Below are 16,914 nucleotides of genomic sequence, written 5' to 3' on the forward strand. Positions count from 1 at the left end.
TATCTTTGATGGAATTTAAGACTCTTCTCCAAAAAGGAATTTTTAAATGTAATTGTTCACCAATAGAACTAAATGTTTTAAATTTCTGTTTTATACATTTTTAAATTGTATCTACGCTCAGCATGTTCTGGAAATCTACCAGACTCTCAAAATAATCATACTTGTTTCCTATGTTTCCACCCAACTCACTTTCCTGTGACCTGCTTTCTTACACGTGAGGCTCTTCTGTTTGTTGTGCCTGGAGTTTAAGTACCAGCATACTCAACAAAATAAAATTTAAGGTTTTGTAGCTTCGTGTCCCCAGTAACAGAATGAGTGTTCCAGTCACCTTTTTAAACCTGGGGGTACAAAAATCCATTGGATATAAAGGCGCTCTCTCGATTAAACAGTAATGTCCTTTAGGATTAAAAGCCAAGGAAAGAGTTAAAGCCTTTCTTCAAGCTAGGAAAGCAAAGAAATCAAAAAGCATGGATTTCTCCAAGTAGAAGATTTTCATGCAAGTGTAATCGCTTCCTGATTCTGCTCTGCGCTTGCATGTGAAAGAGCGTGCTTGAGTATTGATGTGTAGATCTGAGGAGAATTTTACTTACAGCCTAGATGAATCTCACAACTCTTGAGTATGAGACTTCTGGTTCTTCTTCGAGTGCTTGCTCATATCCATTCCATTAGGTGTGTGCGCGCCACGTGCACGATCGTCGGAAGATTTTCTACCCTAGCAACACCGGCGGGTCGGCTGTGGAGCCCCCTAGAGTGGCGCCTTCATGGCGCTGAATATATACCCCAGCCGACCCGGCGCCCCCTCAGTTCCTTCTTACCGCCCCTGACGGTCGTTGGAACTGTGGAGCGCGGCATAGCTGTTCTCCACTCTCCCTAGCTTAGTTATTCGCAGTTGTAGTTATAGTTATAGTTCTAGTGTTTGTAGTTTAATAGTTAAGTAGCCTTAAAGTTGTTAGATTTGTTATTATAGTCCAGGGGACTAAGGGGGTCGTCTCCTCCTTTCTCCCCCGGCCGCGGGCCCGGGCTCATGCCCAGAGCTCCCGGCTTCAAGCAGTGCGCCTCCTGCGCTAAACCTATGCCCACGAGCGACCCGCACGACTCCTGTCTGAAGTGCCTGGGAGAGTCCCACCAAACAGATAAGTGCAAGATCTGTAAGGCCTTCAGACCAAGGACCAAGAAAGAGCGGGACTTTCGGCTCCGGCAACTCCTGATGGAGGCGGCACTTAGCCCGGACACTCCCTCTACGAGCCAGACCCCGGCGCCTAGCGCCTCGGTGCGCAGTGCCCCAGCAGCACCGGCAATGCCGACAGCGCGGGTGGTGTCGGACAAACCTCCCCGGCACCGGACCTCGTCGGCACCGCAGCAGGTACCTCGACGCCGGTCATTATCCCCGGGGCATAAAAAAGCCCATAAGACGGGGACCTCTGTGCCGAAGACGCCGGCTCCCCCAGTGCCGGGGGTAGAGCCGAGTGCGCCGGTGGAGCACCGGAAACAGGTGCCTCCAGCACTGTCGACTCCGGCACCGAGGCCGTTGAGTCCGGTGCAGATAGCGTCTCCACCGAGACCGGCGGTAATACAACTCCCGTCGACTCCGGAGACCTTCGTGGCGGCGAGAGACTTGATAGCTCTCACGGAGCCGGCACCGCCTCAACCACTGGCACCGACGGCACCGTTGACTCGCCCGGTCCAGTCAAGGGGGAAACCTGCCTTGATGCGCCCTCCATCACAAGGGCTGGAACCTCGGCACCGGTCCAGGTCCAGAAGCAGGTCCCCACGCCGCTCGCAGTCCCGGCACCGAATATCACCTCGGCACCGGTCGTACTCGCGGCCAAGATCTTCATCGCGGCACCGTTCTACGTCTCGGCACCGCTATGATCGTCGGCACCGATCAACGTCGAGACGTAGTTCTCGGCACCGCTACGGTCGACGCTCGACGTCGAGAGGCCGCTCCCGGCACCGGGCATACTCCAGGTCCTCGTCGAGGTCCAGATCCGGCTCCCGGCACCGACGAGGTCATCGGCACCGATCGCGGTCCCGGCACCGTTCGCCGGCACCGCGCAGAGATAGATCATCTCCGGACCGGTACCGTGCGGCACCGCAGCCCACGGGGATCGTTTCGTCTCTCTCGGCACCGCCATGGCCGTCAAGATCGGTGTCTCGCTCCTCGGAGGACCTGTCGAGATCGGCATACCCCCCTCAAGGGCAAGCCGAGGAACGGAACTTGGGCCATTGGCAGGAGATGGCAGAGGACCACTCTCATGGACCATCTCACTGGTCGTTTTGGACCCCGTGGGCGTACCACCAGGAGCAAGGGGCTCCAATACCATCGACCTCTCGCTCGGGTCACTCGGTTAGAAGGGCCCCAGAATCCACCATCTCTCGGCCTCCGCCAGGGGGCATGGAGGCTTCCGTGTCCACGCCACCTGACACCATAGACCCAAGTACAGGTGATGCTCCGGCCCAAGAGCAGGGGGATCAGGACCCCCCCTTGGATCCAGTACCACCGGAGGCATCTTCCTCCTCCTCTCCGGATGAGGCAGTGGCGGGCACTTCATGTACAGGTCCCCCTCCGATAGATCTTCGGGCTCACCAGGATCTCCTGCGTAGGATGGCCCGTAATATGGACCTGCAGGCGGAGGAGATAGTGGAAGTGCAGGACCCTATCGTGAACATCCTCGGAGCGGATGCCCCATCGAGGGTGGCGTTACCCCTGATCCGCACGATACAAACCAATGCGGATACGATATGGCAAACTCCTGCCTCTATCCCACCCACAGCGAGAGGGGTGGAAAGGAAATACTTTGTCCCGTCTAAGGACTACGGGTACTTGTATACCCACCCCCAACCGTGTTCACTGGTGGTGGCATCAGTGAACGCACGAGAGCGCCACGGCCAGCAGGCTGCAGCGCCTAAATCAAAAGAGGCTAAGCGGCTCGATTTGTTTGGCCGTAAGGTTTACTCAGCCGGAGGGCTGCAACTTAGCGGCGAACCAACAGGCGCTACTGAGCTGCTACAATTTTAACTCCTGGAACTCTATGGGGAAGTTTAAGGAGTTGATTCCCCAAGAGTCCAGGGAAGAGTTTGGAGCCATGGTAGAGGAGGGTAAGAAGGTGGCTCGGACCTCCTTGCAGGCCTCCTTGGACATAGCGGACTCGGCTGCGAGGACCCTGGCTTCGGGTATCGCTATGCGGAGGATCTCCTGGCTTCAAGTTTCGGGTTTGCCTCCGGAGCTGCAGCAAACCCTACAGGATCTGCCCTTTGAGGGACATGGATTGTTCTCAGACAAGACGGACTCTCGCCTGCAGAGCCTCAAGGACTCGAGAACAATCATGCGCTCCCTGGGGATGCATGTTGTGGGCCCTCAGCGCAGACCATTTAGGCCGCAGCCTCAGCGCTTCTACCCCCCCCCCGCCTCGTCAGAGACAAGACTCGGCCCGGAGGCGAGGGCGAGGTGGTAGGAGAAGGTGGACCGGCCCTCAACCCGGCCAGAACCAGGGGCCACCTAGACCACCTTCAGGCCCCAGGCAGAACTTTTGAAGGTGCGGTCGAGGATGGCGCCCCAGTCATCCCCCAGGATCCAGCCCCCTCCTTTCGGGATCGTCTCTCCCACTTCCACCGTGCTTGGTCCCTTATAACTTCGGACCGTTGGGTCCTCCGCACGGTGGAGAGGGGATACGCTATCCAGTTTTCTTCTATCCCCCCCTCCCACCCCCCTTCCCCGTCCCTCTTCAGGGACCCTTCTCACGAGCAACTTCTTATACAGGAGGTTTCTACGCTCCTGGCCATGGGGGCCATAGAGGAGGTTCCGATAGAATTAAGGGGCAGGGGATTTTATTCCCGTTACTTCCTGATCCCCAAGTCCAAAGGAGGTCTGCGGCCCATCTTGGACTTGCGCGGACTCAACAAATTCGTAGTAAAGTTGAAGTTCCGCATGGTCTCTTTGGGGGCCATTATCCCTTCCCTCGATCCTGGAGACTGGTTCGCCGCCCTCGACATGAAAGACGCATACTTTCACATCTCAATTTACCCACCTCACAGACGCTTCCTGTGATTCATGGTAAACACGGTGCACTACCAATTTGCAGTCCTTCCCTTCGGCCTATCCTCGGCCCCAAGAGTGTTCACGAAATGTATGGCTGTCGTGGCAGCGTACCTTCGTCGGCAAGGGATACAGGTGTTCCCGTACCTAGACGACTGGCTGGTGCGCAGTCGCACCAAGGAGCAAGTTCAAGCTCACGTCCACAGAATAGTGCACACATTCAACGAGTTGGGCATCCTACTCAACAAGGACAAATCCACTCTAGAACCTACCCAGAGAATAGATTTCATCGGCGCAGTTCTAGATTCCAGACGTGCACAAGCCATCCTGCCAGACAACCGATTTGGCACCATCACGAGCCTCATTCAAGGGCTACAGGCCTTCCCAACTACCACGGTGAGGTCGTGCCTTACCCTGCTGGGTCACATGGCTTCCTGCACGTACGTAACCAGGCATGCCAGACTTCGGCTTCGCCCACTCCAGACCTGGGTGTCATCAATATACCGTCCACATCGGGACAGCCTGAACATGGTGGTCACGGTCCCGAACTCGGTCCTGGCCTCCCTCACCTGGTGGCTAGATCACAGTGTGGTCTGCGAGGGGATGCCATTTCACGCTCCACAACCGTCTCTGCACCTGGTCACAGACGCTTCATCTCTGGGTTGGGGCGCCCATCTCAACGAACACCATACCCAGGGACTGTGGACTGCACCCCAGTTAGCCCTGCATATCAATGTTCGGGAACTGATGGCGGTACGCCTGGCGTGCCAAGCATTCCTCAATCTCCTACGTGGCCGTTGTGTGTTAGTTCTCATCGACAACACCACGGCCATGTTTTACATCAACAAGCAAGGAGGAGCACGTTCGTCAATTCTATGCCAAGAGGCCATTCGCCTGTGGGACTTCTGCATCGCCCACTCAATCCACCTCACGGCATAGTTCCTCCCTGGAGTCCAGAACACTCTAGCGGACCGACTCAGCAGGTCCTTCCAGACGCATGAGTGGTCTATCCGTCCGGACATCATACATTCCATCTTCCGGAGGTGGGGGTTTCCCCAGATAGACCTGTTTGCATCTCGAGTCAACAGGAAGTGCCACGTGTTCTGCTCCCTACAAGGTCGAGCTCCGGGCTCCCTCTCGGATGCGTTTCTCCTTCCCTGGAAAGACCACCTGTTTTATGCCTTCCCTCCGTTTCCTCTGGTCCACAAGGTACTGCTCAAATTGCGCAGAGACCAGGCACAGGTAATTCTGATCGCTCCAGCGTGGCCGAGACAACATTGGTACACCACACTGTTGGAACTCTCGGTTCAGACACCGATCCCGCTTCCATTATGTCCGGATCTCATCTCTCAGGACCACGGCCGGCTGCGTCACCCCGACCTGCAATCACTCCACCTCACAGCGTGGCTGCTCCATGGTTCACCCAGGCAGAGCGGCAATGCTCGCACTCTGTCCAACAGATTCTGCTGAGCAGTAGGAAGCCCTCAACACGCACCACGTACCTGGCCAAGTGGAAGCGGTTCTCCTGTTGGTGCGAACAACGAGCCACGTCCCCGTTGCAGGCACCCATTCCTCTCATTTTGGAATATCTCCTCTCCCTAAAACAGCAGGGGTTGGCGATATCTTCAATTAGAGTTCACCTGGCCGCTATATCGGCCTTTCACCCAGGGGAACTCGCGTCCTCGGTATTCTCTAACCCGATGGTCGTTAGATTCCTCAAGGGCTTAGACCGGATGTACCCACAACAACGTCAGCCCGTCCCGACGTGGGACCTCAACCTGGTTCTCTCCAAGCTCACAGGTCCTCCATTCGAGCCACTGGCCACCTGTTCACTTCTGTACCTATCCTGGAAGACAGCCTTCCTCGTAGCCATCACCTCAGCAAGGCGCGTTTCTGAACTCAGGGCGCTTACCTCTGAGCCCCCTTACACAGTTTTTCACAAGGATAAAGTGCAGCTTCGTCCACATCCTGCCTTTCTCCCTAAGGTGGTTTCTCCTTTTCATATCAACCAGGATATATTTCTCCCGGTCTTTTATCCCAAACCACATGCCACTCGCCAGGATCAACGTTTGCATTCCCTGGACGTACGAAGGGCCCTGGCCTTCTATATTGACCGCACAAAGCACTTTAGAAAGACGACGCAACTCTTCGTTGCAGTGGCCGACCGAATGAAAGGCTCACCGGTCTCCTCACAACGCCTATCCTCCTGGATTATGTCTTGCATCCGGTCTTGCTATGACCTGGCAGGTGTCTCAGCACCGCACCTCACCGCTCACTCCACGAGGGCCCAAGCCTCCTCGACTGCTTTCCTGGCACATGTTCCGATACAGGACATTTGTAGAGCGGCGGTTTGGTCATCAGTCCACACGTTTACAGCTCACTATGCACTAGTGCAACAGTCCAGGGACGATGCTGCATTCGGGTCAGCGGTTTTGCACACAGCAATGTCTCACTCCGACCCCACCACCTAAGTGGGGCTTGGGAGTCACCTAATGGAATGGATATGAGCAAGCACTCGAAGAAGAAAAGACGGTTACTCACCGTTGTAACTGTTGTTCTTCGAGATGTGTTGCTCATATCCATTCCAAACCCGCCCCCCTTCCCCACTGTCGGAGTAGCCGGCAAGAAGGAACTGAGGGGGCGCCGCGTCGGCTGGGGTATATATTCAGCGCCATGAAGGCGCCACTCTAGGGGGCTCCACAGCCGACCCGCCGGTGTTGCTAGGGTAGAAAATCTTCCGACGATCGTGCACGCGGCGCGCGCACACCTAATGGAATGGATATGAGCAACACATCTCGAAGAACAACAGTTACAACGGTGAGTAACCGTCTTTTCTACTGATATTTTGGCCATGCTCAACTAACTGCATACACACAGCATTCAGCACAGAATACCCAGGAGTCTAGGACTTTGTGTTCCATTTAGCAGGGACTAGTAGTATTGCTTATATCATCTCTTCAAGCCTCCTGCCCCTGGAGGGCAGATCAATGACAAAGTGGAACACTTGCGCAGATCTGATGTTCCATCCAACAGAGGATAGTGCTACTGTTGTCCCTAACTTGTTCAAAGCCAACAGCAAATGAGAGCCCCAGATTGCTTTAATTTTTGATGTGGTTTCCATAGCAAAATTATAAATGCAGCTGCAATAATTTCCTGTATACAAAAAGTTGCTCCTTTTATTAAGGTGGGGGAGAAGTTAGTTTACTCTGCATTTGGTTCTTTTCAGTGACGAGAACACCCCATTAGATTTGGATGATCATGGCGGCAGGACTTTCCTTAGAGTTTTGCTCCACTTAACCATGCACGATTACCCTCCACTAGTATCTGGGGCACTTCAGCTACTCTTCAGGCATTTTAGTCAGAGACAAGAAGTTCTTCAAGCATTTAAACAGGTATGTGTGGCTATTATGTGTATGTCCCCTTTCTGCATGCATGTGTTGCAAGTTTTAAAATCTGTATGCAACTAATGGATTGCATTCATATAAGGTTCAACTGCTTGTTACCAGCCAAGATGTTGACAACTATAAGCAGATAAAACAAGATTTGGACCAATTGAGGTCTATTGTGGAAAAATCAGAACTTTGGGTTTACAAAGGCCAGGGTCCTGATGAGACTATGGATGGAGCACCAGGTGAAAACGAACATAAGAAAAAGGAGGTAAGCCCTTGCATCTTGGTAGTCAATTTATGTGAACTATTGGAATATCCATTTGGGTAAATAATGTCTGTACCATATTTAAGATGCAGTGTGGGGGCTGTGAACCAGGGCTTACAGCTCCCTGACACGAGCCCAGCTGCACCCTGGCTCTTCGCTCCCAGCTGGGAGTGCGGGGCAGGGAGCACTTGGGGCTTCTCACCTCTGGTGGGAAGATCCACACCTGGAGCCCAGTCAGCTGCCAGGCTACGGAAACCCAGTTTTCCAGTGGAGCCATGAAATTGACAAGACAGCCAACAGCTGATGTAAGTAAGGCAACATCTACACGGACACTGGGTCGCCCTACCTACACCGATATAAGCCCTGCGTCTCTCGTGGAGGTGGAGTTATGTCGGTGTAGTAGGGCATTTACAACAGTGGAAGCAAGCCTGTAGTGTAGACACTATCACAGTTAGATCGACCTAACTCCGCTGTTTACAGCAAGCCAGAGATTCAATCAAATATAAGGCAGAGGTGAGTAGTGATGGGAGTTAACAGTATGTGGACGTGAATAGCTATTGTTAGTGGTCAATAAGAATAAGTTATTCATTGCCTTTCATACAGATAGAACCCAAAATCTGCTCTACAGAATTAATATAATTTCAGTTGAATAATAGTGGAGAGAGAGGTATGTTGTGGGGAATGCATGACTGCAGACAGAGTGTGACAACTGATAAAGAGGGGATAGGATGTTATTGTTCTGTAAAAACACTCTACCCTTGTACTCTGGCAGAGGGATTACTGTGACTTAACACAAAACCACTTTTTAATACCCAGGTGAATTTGATTTAAATCAAATTGATTTAAATCATGATTTAAATCACTAGTCAGGAAGACTTGGATCCACAATCGTGGATTTCTACATAAAAGTGCATTCTTGTTGGTTGTTATAACCTTAATACATATTCTTCACAACTCAGAGATAGATGTAGGTTTCATTTTTAGAAGCTACACACTATACATTTGAAATGATTTATTTTGAAAACTTTTCAGATTAGCTTTACAGCTATATCAGAAAATGAATGATTGTTTGGTTATTTTATTTACCAAAGGTAATTGAAGCAGATATTTATGAAGTCACTGGGAGGTGATCTATCTCCAATTCAACAGGTTAATGATTAATATTTGGAGGATTTTCTTGCCATGCTGTAATAGGAGGAGAACATCACCAGACAGACATTTAAATTGTTTTATTTAACTAAAACAACAACGTTGTGTATTTTGGATTTTTTTCTTCAACAGCAAACATATAATATTTTAACAAAACAAGCATATGAATTTTTGAATGTAGTTAAACGTTCACGTTTTTTAAAATCAGGTTTGTTTTTGTTAAAATTGTTTTTAACTAAAATAGTGAAATGAAATATTAAAAAAACAAAAATTAAATAGACTATGTCAGCCAGGTCAACATGATAAACTTAAAATATTAGCTTCTGCAGCTAACTCAGTCGTCTTCACGTTCATTTTCCTGTTTGTTCATAATCTGGAAAAGAAAAACAAGCTTTCCTGCTTTTTCAGGTCGCAAACAATTTCTCAATTTGGAATGAATTAGTCCAAAGGAAGAAAATATTTTTTCTACACTGGCAGAAGAAGCTACTGCTGTTAAAAATGAGACTATCACTTCAACAGTCTCTGAATCCAAGTGCTTAAGTGACTTCCACCAGTTCACTGGTGTGATTTTTCTTTAAAACATCATCAGCAAACATATATTTCGCCCTTAGCTCTGAAGTTTATTATAGTTGGCATTATGGAGGGTTGATTGCTGGATGTCTATGTCATAGCCAACTCCTCTTCTTCAGCAGTTAAGCTTTGACCCTGGTACCGAGTATGGAGAATATTTGCAAGAAAATGAGGTGGAGATAGTGCTTGTCCCATTCATTTTTTTAAGCTTGTAATTTAACTCTGTCGTTGCATGTTTCTTTTTTTAAGATCTCACTCAGTGCCTTCCAAATTTCAACAGCATCGGCAATAAAACAGCTATTTCCCTGCATTTTGTTCAATTCTACAGAAATAGGCTTCAGGGTACTCAGCATATGTTCAACATTTCTCTTAAGCCCAATGCTGAGAACTTTGGCTGTGACAGTGCCATCTATTTTTTCACGATTTTGTTCACAAACTGTCATCAGATTAGGCAAATTCTTTATATAGTGCTCAAAACAGTCCACTACTGAGTTCCATCACACGTCTTGTGGGAGAGTTAGTTTGGTTCCTCCCACTTTTTTCAGAACAGCTGCTGCAAAGTGGCTGTTATGGAAGTATTTTGCAATTTCAACAACATTAGCCTTTATTTCTGGAACACTGAATTCTTTGGCTAGGAGGTGCATCAAATGGGTACTGCAACCGTATGTTATTAGCTTAGGAATCTCTTCACTCTCTTCCAAATAATTTCTTCTCATCTTGGATACATTTGCACCATTGTCTGTGATCAAGCTGCGTACTAGACATTTGATTTTTTTTTTTCAGTTTGTTATAGCTTTTACTGCTACTTGTAAGTGTTCTGCTGTGTGTGCATTTCCTGATGTATCAATTGTTTCTGTAAGGAAGACATTCCCTTCTTCTGCTGTCACACAAGCACATACAACAGGATCATTGTGGACATTGCTTCACCCATCAAGATTCAGGTTAACAATTTTACCCTCTACGCCTTTTGCACACTGCTCAATTTCTCTTTCATACACTTTATCCAGCAGTTTGCCTGTGACAGCTGCTCTGTTGGGTGGAATGTATCCTGGTCTTAGTGACTGAACCATGTTAATGACGTGTGGGTTCTCAATCATATGGAAAGGAGAGTTTGTTGCATAAACAAACTGGGCAATTTTTTCATCAGTTACCTCTTTTTGTAATCTACTGGTTCTTATCACAAACTTATTTATGGCTGTTCCTGGATGATGGATATTTTTTTTCTTTTTGCTACAGGTGATATACTGTGGCTATGTGACATACATGATGGGACTGAAACACTATCATTGGCAGATTTCTCTGAAACTATAGAAAATGATGGTGATCTTGAAAGTGGATAGTCTTCAGAATCCTGTATGTTGAGGATGGATTCTCCTAAACAAAATAAATCAATGCAGTTATTTAATCATTATTACCATACACTCAGTACTACTTTAAAGGTTAAATTGTAACCGGAAGATTTGCCTATTTCAGCTATTTATTTTTTATCACCACTGCATCTAAAATGATAGTACCATAGAGTAACAAATATATTTTTTGTTCAACTTGAGAATTCAAGAATAGTCCAGAAGGAAGACAGGCAGTCCCTATGAAAGAAATATGAAATAAAATGTTTTCCATTCTTAAGATCCTGCATGTTCAGACATGTTCCTTTCATCATCTTGAACATAGCTTCCTCCTGAGAAGGAACATCTCTCGTGATGTTGTTTCATTCGGGCAACCAGTCCTTGCATTTCTTTGTTGCACTGTTTGCATTTTGCACACATGCCTGTCTTACCCACAGGTAGAGGAACTTCATTAAAATACTCCCAAACTGGGTCTCTTTTATGGCCAGGTGCCATTGTAGGTTTTCCCTTCTAGTGAGAGAATGGTATGGTAGATCTCAAATCAATGAAGGCTACACTCAGAAAGACCTCAAGACTTCTGGAATATGCTGTGCAAACAGTTTCACTTTTGTTTCTACTGCCTGTCCCTCCCTTCTCACATTTATCTCCAGACTTCTTCTCCTGTCCAGATCCATTCCGCACCCAGCAATCTTCTATTCACTGAATTTTTTGAACCTTTGCCCTTTTAGAGAGAGGTAAGGGATTGACTCTGTATACACAAATTTGCAGAGGGACAATAGGGTTGAGGTCTGTTATTTCTCACCTCTTATTTATTTATTTAAAAACATTTTTGCTGTTAACAAGCATGTTATCTCTGGAGACACAAATCCACAGTTTGAGAACGGCAAAACCTAAGCATCTCTGATGGTATCTTCTAGACTGAGCACTGAGTCCCATTTGTAGAAAAAATGATTAACCTAAATAATCTATACAGAAGATCCTGGAACCCCATAAGATTGGGTCCCTAAATCATGAACTATTGGAACTCATTTACAAAACTTTTCTTAAACATTACATGAGTATATTGTCTCATAGTATAGAATTAGAATTTATAATCCCTATTCCATGATGAGATACATTATAGCTCAAAGATATCTTAATTAAAACCACCTTTAGATAGTTTTTTTTCCTCAAAAAGCTTTTTATCAAAAAAATCCAATTTAAATAAAACAAATCTGCTTTATTTATTTATTTATTTAAAAAAATCATTGATTTTTATCCACCCTGTTAATACCCTCAGTCTTGTCATGAAACTGTAAGATGACAACTGTCAATTTTGGTCTTCATAGATTCAGTTTAATACCCGTATTTCTCAGCCATAGGAGCTATCAAAGAAAATACTCTAATCGATTAATAGATTATTGGTTTTGCCCCTAGGAAGGCCACAGCAAGTCACAAAAACATGAAAGTACTAGCAGCTATAATTACCGAGTGGTGAAGGAGGTAAGATTTGGTTTCTTTAAATTTAAGTATAAACTAATGGTGCAACTCCGATATTAGTCTGAATTTAAAAAACAGGAAAAACTGAGTCACATTTACACTGTAAAAATTACTTGCTGAGTTCTAATTTGCTGAGTAGTAGAATATCCCAACTCCAATGAGACATCTGGAATATAGCCAACATGCGGGTTACATATTTTCCACAAAAACAGATTATTCCAAAATTTAGCATCAATGCTGCTTATTTCAATGGAAATCCAAATTTTTATGATTATAAAGGATATAAAAGAAGCAGGAAAGTCTGGAAGCTCATTTAAATCTGCCCTCTTTCTTTAGGAACTTGTGCTCCATTGTATCGTCTAATACTTTTAAAACTAATGTACAACGAGAAGCCCGTGTGTGGTAGCTTGTAAGTGTTAGGAGTTTCTAGGTTCGACTCCTGGCTGGCAAATGCCTGAATTAGTTGTAAATGGATTTTTTCATGTCCTTTTCCCATTTGCCCAGTGTCTGTCTGCTTGTCTGTCATTAGACTGTGAGTTGCTCAGGTCAGGGAAGTTTCCATCTTAACGTAATTTAAACCGAAACAAAAAAATTCCAATTTCTAAAGCAAATTTCTTCTCCCAGATTTTGCTTCGGCTTAGCAAACTCTGTGTTCAGGAAAGTGCTTCGGTCAGGAAAAGCCGGAAACAGCAGCAGAGATTGCTGCGGAACATGGGAGCTCACACGGTGGTTCTGGAACTGCTGCAGATTCCATATGAGAAGGTGGGTATTGCACACAACTATTTCCTTACTTTATAGTTTTGCTGACTAATATTAAGAGCTCCCTGAGATCTCCTTAAACCTTAGTTCTTTCAGTTACCTTTGGCATCAAAGAAGCTATTGTAAATATCTTTAGGATTAACTCATGGTTTATATAAGTATTTGGTTAAGTGTGAAACTTCTGATGACAACAGACAAGATTCTAAGCTAATTGCTGAAGCACCAACTTGGTCTATTGCAGTTAATCAGATCAAGAGCTTGTCTGTACTGGGGAACTCAAGAAAGTTCATTCAAACTAACTAAAGGTGTGAATTAAAAGTGGATTAGTTAAAATGCATTAAACCGTTGTGTGGACACACTCATTCAGAATTAAAGTGGTCTTAATTCAGTTTATCTTTAATTCTGAATGAGGGGTTAATGCAGTTTAACTAATTCACACCTTCAGTTAATTTGGCTTAATTTTCCTTAGTGTCCCCGGATAGCCAAGCCCTGAAGCTTTGACCTCATTGCCAAAACCAGGTATGTGTTTACAGCAGGATAACTAACATGCATTAGATTCCCACTGTCCCCCATAGTTTGCCAGAAGCTGTGAATGAGTGACAGGGCATGACTTGATGGTCATCTGTTATGTTCGTTCCCTGGCATTGGCCACTGTCGGAAGACAGGATATGAGTTAGATGCACCTTTGGTCTGACCCAGTATGGCTGTTCTTATGTATAGTGTTGTTCTCGCCTAGCTACCTTGCAGTAAAAATGACAGCAACTTCTCTCCAACAAGTTTTACGGCAGAATAGCTAACAAGAAGTGGTTATCCCATGGTAAAAAAAATACCTTTTTAGTAATATAGGCGTAGCCTCAGAATTGTAAACTATTCCCTAAGACAGTACAAATATTTTAAGCACACATGATAAATATCAGCTTTCTAGTAAAACAGTGACTGAGTATAGAGACAGCTTAGCCCTTGGGGAGTGCTCTGCACTATCGAGCAGGTGACTGGAGTTTTATTCACAGCATTCTTAGCCTCATTAATACTGTGACTTTCCTTCACATGCAGCCACTCCACTCAACTGCTGGCTAGAATCTTTTTCCTGCCTCCCCCTGGTGACTGTAGGTATGACAGAAATTAATGCCATGGTTTTAGGCATTCTTGATATTGGAGGATAGTAGGTTGCCAGAGAGTGAGGTGAATGGTCTCAGAGAGACAAGAGATATAGAACGGACGCGATCTTGAAAATCTTGCCCAGTTTGAAAACAGAACAGATTATCTAGTGTGAAGCCCCAAATTGGTTTGATTTGGAGGGGGTGTTGTTTTTAACATTTTGCCTTGGAAAAATAAATTGAGCATTAACTGTGAAATATGCTGGAGAATGAAACACCTGGGGATGAAATCCCCTATACTCAGAAGCAGCATGAGCACTTGCATTGTAACTTTCCCTACTGTCATAGAACCATAGAAATTTACTAGTCCTCAACCTGGCTGTGGAAGTAAGTTGATCTCCTTGGCCTCTCTGCTGACCCTGCCGTTTATGCTGATTGGATTTTTTAGATGAACTGCAGCATGACCTCAAACCACAAACATTTCAATCAGGGCACTGACCAACTGTTGGGTGCCAAATGCTTTTATCAAAGAAATATGGCTCATTTTATTGCATTGACTATCTGTTACTCCCAGCTGAGATGCATTTATGTGTCAGTTAAGTCAGAGACATGTTGCACCTTCTCAACTATTCTGCTCCTCGGACTTAAGTCACAGACATAGAGAGTACTTACTCCTGTGAACAGAAGCTGAATTTTGTTATTGCATCAATATCTTCCTATCTCTTCTTCACCATCATCTTCAAGCTCCTCAATACTGAATTCCATTGTAATGGACCTCATGGCAGTCTTCCTATGAAGTCCAAAGGTATGGGAAAGAATCTGATGTGTGGTTTGCCCTATGTACTAGGTATGTTTGGTTAACATTCCAGGGGTTAAAGTGCATTATTGGCAAGCTTGAATGTTGCATATTCAGATCTGAAAGACATAACTTATATATATTGTGTTTTGTTCGCCACAACTTTTAAAATCATAAAGGGGGCCAAGTTCTTATCAGTGGATTAATTTGGTTGGAGGTCTATAATGGAGAGAGGTTTGTTTTTCTACTGAGAGAGATGTGACTCTGAAAATTCTGTGGAACAGGTGGTATTGTGCTCCACCCAAAGCTCACCTGAAAGTGAACTTTTGGGTTGTTTTTTAATCCCATCTTATTTGTGTCATGCAATCACAGGCGGAAGATACAAGGATGCAGGAGATAATGAAACTTGCACATGCGTTTTTACAGAATTTCTGTGCTGGGAACCAACAGAACCAAGCATTGCTGCACAAGCATATAAACCTGTTCCTTAACCCAGGGGTAAGAAGTGATTAACTTAATACCATGTTTTTTTGTAGTAAGAAAGTGGAACAACCTGACCTCTGTCATGTCCTCTGGGCCAGTTCTTATGCAAGACTAGTTAAATGGATAGCACTTTGTTCTCATTAATGTTGGCAGGAGCAGCATCTGGTTAGCACACTCAGTTATATTGCAAGAGGTAGAGGTGGATGGAGAAGAGTATCCCTGATGGATACAAGTCTCTGTACTGAAATGTTGATTCCTCTGAGAAGTTCCTTCTTTGTATTGTCATGTTCCTTGCAAATTCATTGAAGTTGTCCTGACTTGTATGTGTGACTGTTTTTTGTTTTTGTTTTTGTTTTTCCTTTTCTTTTCTTCCCCCTCATTAGATCCTGGAGGCAGTAACAATGCAACATATTTTCATGAACAATTTCCAGCTTTGCAGTGAGATTAATGAGCGAGTCGTTCAGCACTTTGTCCACTGTATCGAAACTCATGGCAGAAATGTCCAGTACATAAAGTTCCTGCAGACAATTGTGAAGGCGGAAGGAAAATTCATTAAGAAGTGCCAAGATATGGTTATGGCTGAGGTGAGAGATGCGTATTTCTGTAAGCTCCTGGGCAAAAAACACAACTGGCATTCAGTAGAAAGTGACATATTTATCCTCTTGCTGGTGAGGATGTCGAGAAAGTGACGTTCTCAACTGGGACAATGTACAAGTGATGTGCGGCTATCACAGCGCACAAGGCTTTATTATGGGCTCAGGCTGCTTCATCATGCTCCTCGCCCTTGGATGGGAAGGATGACATTTAGTGTATCTCAAAAGTTATCCTCCCTAGTGCCACAAAAAAAGTACACTTGTGCCACAGCCCTAGTCAAGCTCCCACTGCTGCACGCTCAACAGACTGCTGTGTTTGCACTCTCAAGATGGGCCCATGTGCTTTTACACGTCCCTTGGTCTGGATAGGCTCCAGCATGGTCTCTGGCCACGGTCTCAATGCAAAACTTTAAGGCACAGAATGTTTGTCTGATATCCCTTCTGGAAGAGGGACCCTGTAGCTCAGTTGCCCTAAGTTCCCAGGACCAGTGCTGACCCCCAAAACACTTCAGTAGCTTAAGTAAACTATTTCCCAGAATTCCCTCCTTCTGGGCACTCTGATTTATAGTTTATCCCTTTAGGGACATGTGATACTTGAAGCAAATAGAAATAGACTTTACAGAAGGATTTCTAAGGACAGTCACTCTTTACTTTAGAGGGCACGACATATACAGATATCTTCAAGAAACACTTAGATGATATTCCCTGCTTCAGTTACGTCACCACTCCTGAGTCTTCTTTGGGATTTGGGTCCATGTCCTTTCAGGGTTCTAAGTCCCTCTGCTGGGCTGGACTTCTGCAGCTTATGGCTGCGTCTGTGAATCGTTGATTCTCTCCGACTTGTGCAATCAGCTTCCTTCAGCTTTGTCTGGTCCCACAATCCATAGGTCCCATCTCCTTCCTAAAGCTTGTCCCTTTTTGTTCCCCTCTCTCTGAGTCCCTCTGTGTTTTG

General features: G+C 46.0%; 1 protein-coding gene across 3 annotated transcripts in view; it reads left to right on the top strand.

Annotated features, from left to right (window-relative positions):
• ITPR1 (inositol 1,4,5-trisphosphate receptor type 1) overlaps positions 1-16,914 on the top strand; it is a 252,648-nt gene that overhangs the window by 118,951 nt on the left and 116,783 nt on the right. For all 3 annotated transcript variants that reach the window (XM_034777902.1, XM_034777903.1, XM_034777904.1), the window contains 6 exons: positions 7,263-7,428; positions 7,523-7,693; positions 12,172-12,237; positions 12,859-12,996; positions 15,259-15,384; positions 15,753-15,953. In XM_034777902.1, the coding sequence (XP_034633793.1) occupies positions 7,263-7,428; positions 7,523-7,693; positions 12,172-12,237; positions 12,859-12,996; positions 15,259-15,384; positions 15,753-15,953 (868 nt within the window). The remainder of the gene's footprint in view (positions 1-7,262; positions 7,429-7,522; positions 7,694-12,171; positions 12,238-12,858; positions 12,997-15,258; positions 15,385-15,752; positions 15,954-16,914) is intronic.

Source organism: Trachemys scripta, chromosome 7, assembly GCF_013100865.1.
Source record: "Trachemys scripta elegans isolate TJP31775 chromosome 7, CAS_Tse_1.0, whole genome shotgun sequence".
NCBI lineage: Eukaryota > Metazoa > Chordata > Testudines > Emydidae > Trachemys > Trachemys scripta.